We start from the raw sequence: 13,862 nt of genomic DNA on the forward strand, positions 1-13,862 counted from the left end.
TTTATTACTCATACGACTAGTTGAACTTTTACAATCAAAATTAGCAACATATTATATTTATTTTGTATATATTGCAAGTCATTGGACTTTTTTTTTAATAATGTAAATGTATATGTCCTAATTTAACTCTTGTCTTGCTGTCAGAGTATGAACCCTTCGACATGTCGAAGATAGCTCTCCCTCTCGTTATCTGACGCTCTCGCAAAATAAAACTCCACGGCTGAAACGCAACTTCCCTCGCTCAAACTCAAACTAAAAGCGTTCTGATTCATTCAGCTTTTGCATTTCGGAGAAGCAGCTGCAATCGGGACCAACAACTACAAGCGTTTCTGTTTTTTCTGACCAACGTGTCCAAATTTCATCGTTTGGTGATTAGTAGTTTAAAGTTTAAAGTAATAGCGACACTTTTCTACTGCACATGTTTTAAGTAAGTCTAGATTATAATTATAAATATTGACGGCGTGTGCGTGCCTTTGTTTTCCTCTTGACTTAAAACGTGCGTCGCATTCGGCACGTGGTTTTGGCCTCATCACCCCCCGCAATCCACAATGCCTATATTTTTGCAACGGCATTTGCGTCAGTTTTTAGGGATAAAACACGGAGAAGAGTACGTCAGCATTTAGCATTAGTTCATTTATATTTAGCCTAAGACACGCAAAGACAATTTAACAAATCGCAGTGTTTTTCAGCGATTTTTCTTTTGTTCAGCATCCCAGGTACAGTTGCACAAACAACAAGAAAGCATATTCTCAGGGCCAACAAAAGTAAAAAGACGAGCCCCCGTGAAATGAAAAAACTGTACCTGTTGTTGTCTGAGATTTAAGCAATCTTGAAAACAAAACATTCCTGCTGATACATATAAAAAGAATGTTTGCAGAGCAAAATTTGAATTACAAGACAAAGCCCAACTACACAGAAAAAAACAACAAAAATTCTCAGATTTAATATCATTTTATTATAAAATGTCTCGGGTTTTTTAAGGAAATTAATATATTAATAATATCTTAAACATCTATAAAGAAATTTCATTGGGATAGTTACATATTTCAAAAGCTATTTTTTTAAAAGGTTGTTTAACATGCCATTTATAACTGCGTGACATAAAATGCTCCATTTATTTTAATATTTTTGGAATCAGTTTTTTTATTGTCTTTTTTATATTTATAACAGCATCATTGCTGGTTTTTGCAAACACTTAAAAACGCAACATGACAAATACATTTCAAATTAAATGGAAAGTGCCATCCAAAAACAGCTGATCTAAAAATCGCAATCGTTGTGGCATCCCCAAAGCTTGTAGCATCAACTGCGCATCATCCTTGGCACTCTCTCTCTCTCTTTCTCGCTCTCACTCTCGCTCTCGTTCTCTTTTTATGTGTTGGTGTGTGCAGCCAGTGCGTATGTGTGATAGACGCATACGCCATGTTGTACGGCACTCAGTTCCATTTGCTCGCTCAATTTCGCCAGATGCGGCGCTCTGCGACTGCTAATCTCAATTTCCAATTTTCGCTAAAAAACAGTGCACTTTTCAGTTAACCTAGGGAAAAATCAGCTGTGAGTGCGACTTGTTGTAAAACGAGCCGCAACTAAGAACAAAACTTTTTTCAGTCGCCGCTTACCTGTCGCTGCACCTTGATCTCGGGAGTTAAGTTGTGAATAATGCCCGATAAGAAATGCACAGAGAACGAGCAGAATGGTGCGTAGATTATATCCTAGAAATCACCATTTTTCCTGTCCGTCCCTGTGTGCGTGTGTGTTTTCATGGCCAACTTGGGACATCCGTGGAACAGCTGTTTGTCTTGATTTAAAAGCTTCTTTTTGGCGCGCGCCTGTTGGCATACCAGTATATTTTTTATATTAAGTATTTAGGTTGCACTGAGAGGATACATTTCCTTTTATCTATTAGATAGCAGAAGTGTCAAACTAAAATTTATTACAAGTTTGATAAAATATGAAACAAAAATAACGGTGTCCAAATAAGAAAAGGTTTTCATGTGTATTTTTCATTTATTAAAAAAAGTGTTAAAAGCTGTAAATAGTGTAAAAAAATAGGCAATACTATATTAGCAACAGGTAATATATAACTCAATAAATACATAAATCTTTAAAAATCTATCGAGCAGCTTAAAAAAAACGAAATCGACATCGATAGCTTTTCCAGTTCCCCGGAGAACACGTAAAAAAATCACATGGTCGACTTGGGGTGGCTTTTACAAAAAGAGAGAGCAAAAGAGAGTGGCGCTCTACACACACAACCAAGTCCGTGCTGTCTGCGTCGCTGTCGACGTAGGCGTTGCACAGTGGTTCGGTAAACCTCAATTAGAAAGTATGTTTAAAAATAAAATTATGGGCCTGATTTACAATGTAAAAATAACATTGTTGCAAAAAAAGATAGGACTCAGTTACAGTAGCTTGAACATACCAAAACATCTCACTACATGTCATCATGGAATCTGTTAACAGTGGTAACGTAACTTAAGTTAGTCAAAATATTGCCGCACTTTTCCTTACATAAAAACCATGTAGTCCACTGTACTTTGCAATGAATGAATTCAGCTACGCTCTTACAGAGCAAACGGCTCTCTTTTTGGCGCTCTCGAGAGCTCACCGATAAGGCGGCGACGGCGCTGCCAGCGCTGTGGCGAAAAAAAGTTTATAATAAAAACTTCTACTCGCAGATTGTGTGATGCCAGTTCGTTCAGCCAATCCAATACGCGCTAGAAGTTTGATCCGAGACAATTTGGAGAAACAGGCTGGTTGTCTAAATTTAATCCACTCCAGAATGCCGAACATCAAAGTGTTTTCGGGCACCTCGCATCCGGACTTGGCCCAACGGATCGTCGATCGTCTGGGCATCGATCTCGGCAAGGTGGTTACGAAGAAATTTAGCAATTTGGAGACCTGGTAAGTAGTCCTGCGACAAAGTCCCATCCTTAGGGGCCACCAACAAGTGTTAATCAAAGTGTTTAAAAGTGTTTCAAAGCGTGTTAATTGGGTTTCAAAAAGTGTTTGTCAAAACACATGTGCTCAAAAGGTCCTTGACATTCGCTGAAGGTTGCTGGCGTTTCGGTGCCGCAATCAAACATGGGGATCAGTGAATATTTTGATTACCTAAAACTGTATGATTTTTCCGAAATTTGTGGACCTGATTTCTTTTTATTTTTATTGATTTAACAAGTGGACTGTACACCGTCTTTGTCGATACAGCCGTGCGTTTGTGAGTGTGTATAGTGATGTTGAGCTGGTGTGAGTGAGAGTATTACAGGCAAACACACATGCAAAGCTTAGCCAATGTCGCGTGCAATTTTCGGTTAATTTAAATGAAAATTTAAAAAACCCAAAAGATCTAAAGGAAACCAAATAAGCTAAATTATTTTCATTTTATAATTTTAATTTAATTAGCAACTGTTTGTGAATGTGTGTGTATGTCTAGACTTGCGGCTTGCACGCTTTTTGCTTTTCTCTCTCGCTCGCACGCACTCACACACGCGCAGGAACAGCCAGTCAGCTGCTAATGCAACAACAACAACAAATAATAAATAAAGGCGCCCATGGTTTTCCCCACCCCCAGTTCCATTTTTTCGATATCAGCTTTTCTTTTTAATAAAATAAAACAAAGGCCACATTAGCAAGCAATTAGGAAAGGTGAAAGAAACGAGGCAAGCAAAAGAAACCGAAACGAAAATAGAGGTTATAATACGCGCTAAGCTTTTTGACATGATAGGCGCTTAGTTGGTGTGAGTGTGTGTTTTTGTTATGCTCGCACGCACACCAAGGTATAAAGCTGCGGAAAAAACGAGAAGTAAGGGCTCCTCGAAGCTAAGGTACCCTATAATATAGCCCTATTTTCAATTTTTTATTTAACAAAGTTTCAAAGTTTTTTTTTTGAAACTATATCTTTTAAAATGTATCTATTTTGATTTGCTTGTAAAGAAATAGTTTAAAATATAACGTTTTTCTAATGACATTTTTTGTAATTTTGTATTAACACTACAAAAGTATGCTTAATGAAACAACTTATGCCTCTTAAATACATTTGTAAACCAACCATACCCCATTACAGGGGGCTTAATGCCTGTGAGTAGAGAACCACAACACGACTCTGTCACGTTTTTCGTTTGCTGTCTGAGAGTTGGAAAACTCTCTTTAGGTAAGAACGGAGAGAGTTATACATCAAGAGTCGGCAGACGTTTCGACGTCGACGTCGACTGCGACAGCGACGCCCCCGCATAGTATGCATTGGGGCGCTCTTTGGAGCCCTCTCACGCTCTTTCTTTCTCACTAAACGTCAGACCCCCACGTGTGCATAGTGGTTGTTGCTCTATTTGTTGTTGTTTAATTCTGCTGTTTGCACTTGTCGGCTTTGTTTTTGTTGCACGCCTCTCCATTTCCCTTTCTCGCTCTCTGTGGCTTTTTCTAGTATTCTCTCGAACAGCAGCCAGAAAATCATATTGACAGTTAAGTGCGCTCTTTTTGCTCCAATTTACACTAGTTGTTGTTGTTAGTGCTGGTTTAACGGGTCAACCTTAACTTTTTTTTCTACTTTGTCTTGATTGCTTTTGTTGATAAAAGCGAACGAAAGGCGATGATGATAATGATTCTGTTGTTGTTTTTGTTTTGGGTCGTCTGGGCAAGAGATCAAGTTTTAGTCTAGATTATACTCAACTGAAGGGCGCTCAGATGACATCACATACGATTCAGACACTAATTAGTATTTGCACAATTTGGTGATAATGGATGATAAGAGCATTAAAAAAGAGAAGAGATTAAAGTAAATGAACAAAAAGAATTTAAAATTCTTGGTTTTCTTCTTTTTAAGGTCACACGTGAGATTACTCGGTAATTAATTTAAAAATTCGATCATCGAGAACTTTTTCAGCTTAGTGGTTCAATTTTGTATTTCGTTTTGTATTTATTGCACTCATAAACCTTTTAGGTCTTCAACATGAAGGACATTAAAGGTATTATGTATCCACTTTTACGTCTACAACCCGAGAAAACCCACAAATGACCTTTGCCACAGGCGAAGTTCAATTTCAATGGCGATTCATAGTAATTTTTCAATAACCCCAAAGTGGGCTTAAATTTCCAATTTCGAAGGTTTTGCCACACGCAATTCTAAACTATTTTTTTCGCCACCCTCCCCTTTGGACCAGCATACCCCACCCACTGAAAATGTCAATTACAAAGCATTTTTTTCTAAAGTTTGATCGATAAGGAATTTGCGTGTTTGTCTTGTGAGGTCGTTGGGTATCAGTGAGCTTTTGAAAGGGGCCCGAGTTAATAGTGATAAGGGGCATATAAATCTACAAAAACCAGCTGAAACTAAGCGAAAGCGATTTAGATTGTGCCAGACTGAGATAAGCTTAGTGGGCGGCAGAAAGAGATGGGGCGACACACCATTTCGGAAGACATTTGGCAACAATTTTTATTTGTACAGTAATACCTTTATAGAGTAATCATTCCCATATATGAAATAATTTTTAAATAAAACCAAACTATAATTTTTTCGATTAAAAAATCTTAATACAACCCAACAAATTTAATCATACAGCTTCTAAAAATTCCATATGATAAGATGTATAAAAAAAGAATGTTGTTTTTGAACAAACAACTATAAAAAAAAAACCAAACAAACAAACACAAAAAAATGTGCGAAAAAGCTGATTTCAATTAGAGAAGTTGGACTGTGTTTCGTGCTTCTTTTTTCTATTTTTTGGTTTACATTATCACATGAGCAGACAGAATTGCGAACGAGGAAAGAGATAAAAATACGTAAAAAACAAAGGAAAACGAAATGAATTTTAGCAGAAATTCTATTTGACGGTCGGCCAAAGAAACAGCTGCTGAACTGTTGCTAGTTGCTGGCAAATGCGGCGATTCCTGGCCAATTGCCAGCTGTCGCAAGTCTTTCGTACGCCCAAAACACCTTTTCCCTGCCCTTGCCCCGGCGTTTTCCTTCGATTTTTGCGAGTTTTCCCGGCATTCTAACAATGTCATGGTATGGCGAGCGGTGAAAGTGTTTTTTTTTTATATTTTTGCAGCCACGGCAAATCTGAAATGCATAATTTAATGGCAAAATGCATCCGGCCAAGGTTGATGAAATCGCTGCATTTAGCCGGCCAACCGTGTTATACTTGATAAGAAGAGGTTCTCCAATCAATAACCCCGAAAACAAAACCAGTCAATAGAATTTTTCGCCTATATATATTTTTTTTTTTGATAAGCGTGTGCAGAATTAGGTTATACTACAATACTATACTACGAAAACGTGTCACGCGATTGGCCACTTCCATGGCGTTTACTTCCATGAATTTGTACATTTGTATATGGCAAAGATAACCCCGAAAAATATTGGACAAATTAATTACTGGCCGCATTGGCACAGGTCGTTCAATCGATAGCCGGTTGAGTACTGATGTTCTGAAGCGCCATGTAATTGAATTAACCTTCAGTGGAAAAACAAAAGCCAAAATAACCATGAGAACGCGAAAAAAAAACAAACGAACTGAGAAGTAGTTCCACCAGGGTATTATTGAGTGAAATTGGTTGCTTTATAAAATTTATTTTCAGCAGAGACTAGTTTTTTCCGCTCCTATTGTGTCGATTTTTGTAAGGGAAATAGTTTGGGATTTAGAGGAAAATTTAATTTAGTGATCTGATTATTAATTTTTATATAACCAGTCATAGTATAAATGAAAATTTGTTGTTTTTAAGTTTTATTTCTTTTTTTCAGAAATGACCGCAAGGTTTATAAACATGAACTGTTTACGCATATTCTGGGTTATTTTCCTATTTATGTCCGCCTTTGATATACTGATTACTGAACCACCTATTCTCCGTCAGGGGTATCAATAACCTATGGTTCAAGTTAGCAACCCAGCTCGAAACCCAAATCGAAACCAAAACAAACAAAATGTAAACAAAATAATAAGCGAAGCGGCGTCGGCGTCAGTTGTCAGTGCAAATATTGCGCATACGCCATGTGTGTTACGTGTGTGTGTGTGTGTGTGTGCGAGAGAATTAGAAAAGTTATTCGATTAGATTGCGTTGGCTTGCAGTTTCTTTGGGCGTCGTCAAAGGTCAACAATTGTGGGCGTTGTCGGGGTGGGCGTGTATTGTTTAGACTATCAATAACTAAGGAAAGGGTTGGGCTGTGAATGTAACGAACAGGATACTTTGAGAGCTTCAGAATTTGAGAAGTGTTGCCAAGACATGCGAGCTTAAATCAAACAATTGAAATTAAACCAGACCAAGGTAGTGAAATTTATTCAAGGCACATTCAAAGTGAAGCTCCAAGGTTGCTTAAAGGGTTAAAACTCATACTTTATAATAAAAAGTTTAATTAATTTGGGTTCCAGATAGGTTGAGACATTTCGGAAATTAAAAAAAAATTCAATTCATTCTTTATCATGTAAAATGCTCAAGTTTTCTGCAATCTTAAACTGATTTTTCTTGCACTCAAGCCAATTTTGGTGCGAAAACTAAACCCAAACTTGCCGATATTTTCTCCCAGTGCACTCCCCCATCCAGCCTTTCAACTGAATGCCCCGTTCTCTGTCTTTGCAGTGTGGAAATTGGGGAATCGGTGCGCGGCGAGGATGTGTACATCGTGCAGTCGGGATCCGGCGAGATCAACGACAACTTGATGGAGCTGCTGATCATGATCAATGCGTGCAAGATCGCCTCAGCCTCTCGTGTTACAGCTGTGATTCCTTGCTTTCCATATGCCCGCCAAGACAAAAAAGATAAGGTAGGTTTGCCTCAACACGATCCGGCCGATCCGCAGCAAAACTGACACGGTATTATTCAATGGATCCTTTTGTTCTGGGATCCAACGTGCAAAGAAAAGCAATGTAAACAATTAATTCTAGATGATCCGATTATTACTCCAACTCTCAAAGCCCACACACTCTGTTTTGATTGGGGAAAAGTGGCAACGAAAAAGCGCGTAAACTTTTCCCCCGAATGATTAATTTCCCCAACGTTTAGCTCGATTGTTCAATGCTATATAACCGATTAATTTATCCTATATATACTTCTCTCTTTTCTGTGTGTGATTGTGTGTTCTTCAAATGCATTTTGTTAATCGAGTTAAATTTGATTTTACTTTTATCAAAATGTTTGCAACGAAGCTAAGCTGGCGAAAAATGTACAAACGCACGCAATTGGAAAATGTGGAAAATTTATCTAATGAATATTTAGTGATATATTTTAATTAATTTTCCCGCCTTTTTGTGATTAAAATACTTTAATTATTTTATTTAAATACCATGCTCGCTCTCTCTTTCCCGCCCTCCTGCTATCTCCCTCTACCCGCGCGTGTGTGTGTGCCTTGGTGTATTTCTCTCTCTTTCTCCGTTTCTCTATCGATCTCTGTCTCTCTTTCTCCGTGAAGTTGGCGGGCAGTGAGGAAAATGCGGAAAGCAAGAAACTAGCCAAGAAAAACTACGATTGGAAATTTAGGGTATTTACCTTGTACCTTCTTTTCAACCACTAAACGCTCACCTAATTCACACTTTATGTTCTCTTCTATATCTAATGGGAAAATTCTTATTAATTTTCTTTCAATCCTAAACAAAAAAATGAAACACAAAGACAATCTGGAGGGGAATATCAAAATGGCAAACTCATCCTCAGAACTCATAACTCACGAAGGAAATTTTTGGCGTCTGGCATAACAAGATTCTCGTTTCTCTAGAGAAACTCGCTTTTTGTCTACTCTGCATGTCCTACCCTCTAGATCCTTTCTCCTTTCCCCGCTAATAAACTAATAACGAAATACTTAAAAAATTCTTGGCTAACCAACAGAATAATTTGGTGAATATTAATTGGCGATGAAAAATAAAAATTTTCCACATATTTTCGTTGCCTCTGTTTGTTTTTGTTTCGGCGGCTCTTCATTGCAACCACAAAAAAAAAAAAAAATGAAATGAGAACACGAAATAAAAATTTACATTAATTAATCTATATTTAATAACGGACCTCTAATAAATATTATTGTTTGTGTTGTTTAGACTGCTGTTTGTTTGTTTGTTTGTCTTGATTGTTGTGATCTTGCACTTTTGTTCTTGTCTTATCGGTCCCCGACAACAGCCTCCTTTTCGGGGCTTAAAAAAAATATTTTCCATTCGACTTGATTAAGTTTTTCCGTTGCTAGATAATCCCCTGTGACGTCAGACGATCGGATCGGCAATGGGGGGTATATATACTGTACTGTGTATTTGTATAGACGATGAACCCTGGGGGTCAAGCGCGCAAAATGCACAAATATTTTTCATTTCTGTAATCTGTAAATGAGTTTCTTGACATTCAAAAGAATATAATCAGTTGAAATGGAAGGAAAATATATAGTACTATATTGAATTGGCACTGCAACCTGATTTGAAATGAGTCCCCCCCCCCCACTTGACTAACATTACATTCCTTTGCAATTCGGATTACAAGTTTGTTAACTTATGATACACTATGACCTATGACCCCCTTTTTCCCCACCACACATTAATTTTAATTTTAAAACTCTGAATTATTCTGAACTTTTTGTGTTTTCTTCTTTTTCTTTTTATACTCTTTGTCTCTCTATTGCATCAAATTACCCAAAATAAATACAAACAAAATTCCAATTCTGTTCTGAGCTTAGGAGTTTTCAGCCAAACAATATACTGTGAGTAGTTCGGTTAGTTCCTGTATCCCAGGCATTATTATTTTTAATGCTGCTGCGGGACTAAAACTAAAACAAAAACAAAAAAGACAACATTTTGCTTTAGATTATTTTTGTCTTAAGCCTTTTGCTTTGTTGCGTTTGTTAATGTTTTTTTTCTTTTGAGTTGATGATGATACCAGACGGTGATATATTTTCCCCATCCTATCTTTACACACTTCTATATATCCGATCGACGTTTTGCATGCCTTGTTCTCAGTTCAGTTCGGAATCGAAATAAACAACCAACCAACAACCGAAAAACCCAAGCCCCAAATCAACTGAAAAAAAAATAGCAGAAAGAAAAAGAAAAGCAAAAATTGTTCGATTTTCTTTGCACTTGTTTGCGTATTAACCGATCTACTTTATATGTTTATCTCTAACTGGCGTTGCACCTTCATCACCTGGGTATATATTATATCTCATTCTCGACCTCGATCAATTCATTATTATCCTGGGGTGCTGCACCAAATCACATTCGTCCTTTGTGTTGTCGCAACTGAATCTCTTTTCTGTCTATGAATTTTTGTATCTCTCCATATATTGCAATCTATTGGAACGTTAACCTCTTTGTTGATTTCCGTCTATATACATATGTGTGTCCATGTTCGATTTTGATTTCCATGGTTTACTCCTCATAATGCCTAGTATTAAGTAATTTGTACTGAGATTCTAACTACTAGTTGCGCTAATGGAAACCTTTCGTTACATCTCTTTCTACGCTGGCCAATGCACAGAGTCGTGCGCCCATCTCGGCCAAATTGGTGGCCAACATGCTGTCCGTGGCTGGAGCTGATCACATAATCACCATGGATCTGCACGCCTCACAGATTCAGGTAAGTCTATTCTTTAATTTATCTACTTATAAAGCAAACAACAGTCAATATGAAATCATATTAAAATTATATAATAAGCTTAAAAGCGAGGCTTGTAGGCTTTTAAAAAAGAGAAACTTAATAATTGCTACAAATATTTAGAGGGAGATATTAAACCAAAATTCAAATAAAATCAAGGAACAAATTTATCTGCTTAAATTATAAATAATTATACAAATAATTAGGGAGATATATGTAAGAACCAAAATTCAATTGAAAACCAAGGAACCAACTTTTATAGTTATCTTTGCTATCTTCAATGCATTTTTCCTATCGCTGCCTAGATTTCATTTATCAGCCAAAAACTTAATTACGCTGAACAAAATGCGATTATTCACTCTGAACGACATAATTTCGCTTTGTTTATTGGGTTGAAGCCAAAGAAAGTGTTGTTGTTGTAAGAAACCAAATTGAAATACAAAATATATATAGTAGAGACATATCCAATAACATGCGGTCGTCCAACAGCGGAGTCGAAAAGGTATTGTTTTCAGTTTTCAGTTCGGTGGAAAGTTGTTGTATGAAAGGATCAAACGGCGGCTCGATCTCAAAAAGGATAATTGGTCTTAGCTTCGGAATCTTGTATCCTAGATCCTTGGAAAGCGACTCCTTTTGGCTCCTCGTTTGGCTAGGTGGTCAGTTGGAAGCAAGGCTCGGAAACGCTTTCGTTAATATGGGTATGGGTATTTATACTGATCCTGTTATCATCATCGTTATCGCTGAGCATGGGTCGCATGGAAAGAATGCTCACCGACAGTTTTCCCAGTTGATCCATCAGCTCGGAGATGCGCTCCTCCTTCACGGCAATTATACTCTCCAGATATTCCGCCTTCTGCGTGATGGTGTTTATATATTCGGACTTCTCGGCGCCTTTCCTCATGGCAGCGGCATAATGTTCGTAGGCCACTAGTTTTTGGGCCACCTTCTTCGTTTCGCCATTCACCACGACCTCCACATCCATGGTCAGTACTTTGGGCGGCTTCTCACCGGAGGATGAACGCTCGATCACCTGGGTCAGGGATCGCTGAAGGTTGCGTTTCCGGGTATCTTTGTTAGCCAAAGGTTTGACCATTTCGCTTTTCTGCGAACGCGTCGGTGAAACTTCCAACATGGGACTTGGTCTCGGGCTGCCGCACTTGGTCACTGCAATCAGTTCCTGGAATAGGGCTTCAATAGCTCCAGGCACAGCGGCTGCAAGTTTCTCCAATCCCGAACGCGGTATATTGATGCCCAATTTCTTTAGAACCTTCAAGTTGAAGGTCTCCCAGCTTTGGAGCTTCAGAGCCACACTGCTTCTGGGCGGATAGTTGTGCAGATCCACCAAACGGGGATGGCTTCGCTTGACAATCTTGGCCACTGGCAAAACATCGGAGAAGAGGCGCCGAGCACGCAGGTCAAGGATAATGCGCTCTTCCTTTAGCCACTGTTTCAGATCCGCCTGGTCGTCCATATTTTGCACTAATTTCGGAGATTGCGGTTGGGACATTCTTTTGATTTTCTATTTTCTGTTTGCGACACTTTCGTTTCAATTTGTTTTAAATTTATAAAATGGAGCTATATGTTGTCTATTGAGGGTTCAAAATTGTTATGCTAGGGAATCGAAATTTTTAAAGCTTGACAATGATTTTACAAAAGGGCAATGACTACTAGATTCGTTACTTATTAATTGTATTGGATTCTTTCAGGGCTTCTTCGATATACCAGTTGATAATCTCTATGCCGAGCCAGCGGTACTCAAGTGGATCAAGGAGAACATTCCCGAGTGGAAGAACTCGATCATTGTGTCGCCCGATGCTGGCGGTGCTAAGCGGTAGGTTTTATTTCTTACCTCTGTAATGATTCAATGATCTAATAAATAACTTTTCTTTAGTGTTACCTCGATTGCCGATCGCCTGAATGTGGAGTTCGCCCTGATACACAAGGAGCGCAAGAAGGCCAACGAGGTGGCTTCGATGGTTTTGGTGGGCGATGTCAAGGACAAGATTGCCATCCTGGTCGACGATATGGCCGACACCTGCGGCACCATTGTCCATGCTGCCGATCGATTGGTGGAAGCTGGAGCCACCAAGGTGCGTTTGCTTGACTTTCTGATTTTATTTCTATATTTAAAATTGTATTTTTCGGTTTTTAACAGGTTTATGCCATTCTGACGCATGGCATTTTCTCGGGTCCCGCGATTTCGCGGATTAACAATGCCTGTTTCGAGGCGGTGGTGGTGACCAACACCATCCCACAGGATGGACACATGCGGGATTGTCCCAAAATCCAGGTGGGTTTATAATCTGAAACTAATTTGCTACGTTGTTTTTTTTTTAAGATATAAGTAAATACTTTTTTCTACTTCTAAGCAACTGTTTTCCTTTTCATTCTTTAATCAGTTAAACAAATTTATATATTTCATAATCGTTTTACTAATTAAATTGGTTAAAATGTATAATAATTTTCTTTTTATTTTCTGCAGTGCATTGATGTCTCGATGATGTTCGCCGAGGCCGTGAGACGGACACACAACGGCGAGAGTGTCTCGTATCTCTTCTCAAATGTTCCATACTAAAAACAAACCAACAAACCAACAAACAAACAAACAAAACGGCAGTTAGACCAGCAAACGTTTAAAACAGCAACCAGAACACCGTTAGCAAGCTACCGCGAAAACACAACTTCAACAGCAATTTGTAATGCAACCAACAACCACAACAACAATTTAAACTAAAAAAAAAACATATTTTGCCATCATCATCGTTATATATTTTTTATGGATTAACTATTGTAATTAAAGCAAATGCAAACTCAGTAGATGGGAAATCGTCATTATGTAATTATACTAAATAGGAACGTAAATATAACACTAAACAACACAAACAAAAACAAAAGTACACAATCGCAATGCCTTTCCTTTGTACAGTAGGATCTTTGTTTAAACAAACTTTTGCCGTTTTCTGATTTTAAAAGTTAACACGAACGATAATTCCCAGTTGATTGGTGTAAACATTGGCCTGCTCTTAGAGAGAAATTTAGATTTATAGATTAACACCGTAGAAGATATACACCTACACCCAACACACACACACAACACACACCTAAAACACCACACATACACTCACACACAACAAAAATATTGTAATTTTACACTGTGCAACAACTTTTTGATGATTCTTTATTGTAAGTTCATGAAGAAAAATAAAACGCAAAATACTTGCAAGTTCAAAATAAAATCTAGTAAAATTAAGTAAAACAAAAAATAAAATTGAAAAGAACATAGCGAATAGGCGTTAAAAAATAATAAA

The 13,862-nt window shown here is 37.9% G+C and overlaps 2 protein-coding genes and 1 long non-coding RNA gene across 8 annotated transcripts; 1 reads left to right on the plus strand and 2 right to left on the minus strand.

Annotated features, from left to right (window-relative positions):
- Positions 1-286: 286 nt before the first annotated feature.
- On the plus strand, positions 287-13,790 carry LOC108087423 (ribose-phosphate pyrophosphokinase 2). Of its 5 annotated transcripts, none has more exons than XM_017184774.2 (9): positions 287-427; positions 2,679-2,904; positions 7,570-7,753; positions 8,399-8,467; positions 10,426-10,536; positions 12,261-12,385; positions 12,446-12,644; positions 12,710-12,844; positions 13,037-13,790. In XM_017184774.2, the coding sequence occupies exons 2-9, from the start codon at positions 2,687-2,689 to the stop codon at positions 13,127-13,129; spliced, it is 1,134 nt and encodes a 377-aa protein (XP_017040263.1). In that variant the 5' UTR covers positions 287-427; positions 2,679-2,686; the 3' UTR covers positions 13,130-13,790. The 5 variants fall into 5 exon arrangements, with proteins under 5 accessions (XP_017040263.1, XP_017040259.1, XP_017040260.1 ...); XM_017184770.2 differs by lacking the exon at positions 287-427 and adding an exon at positions 1,630-1,696; XM_017184771.2 differs by lacking the exon at positions 287-427 and adding an exon at positions 1,631-1,696 and having other exon boundaries at positions 10,438-10,536.
- Positions 1,446-2,139, minus strand: LOC108087434. Its single transcript, XR_001771174.1, has 2 exons — positions 1,620-2,139; positions 1,446-1,537 (listed from the first exon to the last, which is right to left on the minus strand). It is a non-coding gene; the product is annotated as an uncharacterized LOC108087434 (long non-coding RNA).
- LOC108087428 lies at positions 10,901-12,182 on the minus strand. Of its 2 annotated transcripts, XM_017184782.2 has the most exons (2): positions 11,327-12,182; positions 10,901-11,273 (listed from the first exon to the last, which is right to left on the minus strand). In XM_017184782.2, the coding sequence occupies exons 1-2, from the start codon at positions 12,059-12,061 to the stop codon at positions 11,244-11,246; spliced, it is 765 nt and encodes a 254-aa protein (XP_017040271.1). In that variant the 5' UTR covers positions 12,062-12,182; the 3' UTR covers positions 10,901-11,243. The 2 variants fall into 2 exon arrangements, with proteins under 2 accessions (XP_017040271.1, XP_017040270.1); XM_017184781.2 differs by having other exon boundaries at positions 10,901-12,177.
- Positions 13,791-13,862: the final 72 nt, after the last annotated feature.

This window comes from Drosophila ficusphila, unplaced genomic scaffold (genome assembly GCF_018152265.1).
Source record: "Drosophila ficusphila isolate 14025-0441.05 unplaced genomic scaffold, ASM1815226v1 contig_106, whole genome shotgun sequence".
NCBI classification, from domain to species: domain Eukaryota; kingdom Metazoa; phylum Arthropoda; class Insecta; order Diptera; family Drosophilidae; genus Drosophila; species Drosophila ficusphila.

Bases quoted from the DNA above. Each gene is read 5' to 3' on its own strand.
- LOC108087423 (XM_017184770.2), top strand. From the start codon at position 1,660: ATGCCCGATAAGAAATGCACAGAGAACGAGCAGAATG. The intron at 1,697-2,678 runs GTGCGTAGATTA...TTCTACTCGCAG, and splicing joins CACAGAGAACGAGCAGAATG to ATTGTGTGATGCCAGTTCGT. The intron at 10,537-12,260 runs GTAAGTCTATTC...GGATTCTTTCAG, and splicing joins TGCACGCCTCACAGATTCAG to GGCTTCTTCGATATACCAGT.
- LOC108087428 (XM_017184781.2), bottom strand. From the start codon at position 12,061: ATGTCCCAACCGCAATCTCCGAAATTAGTGCAAAATATGGACGACCAG.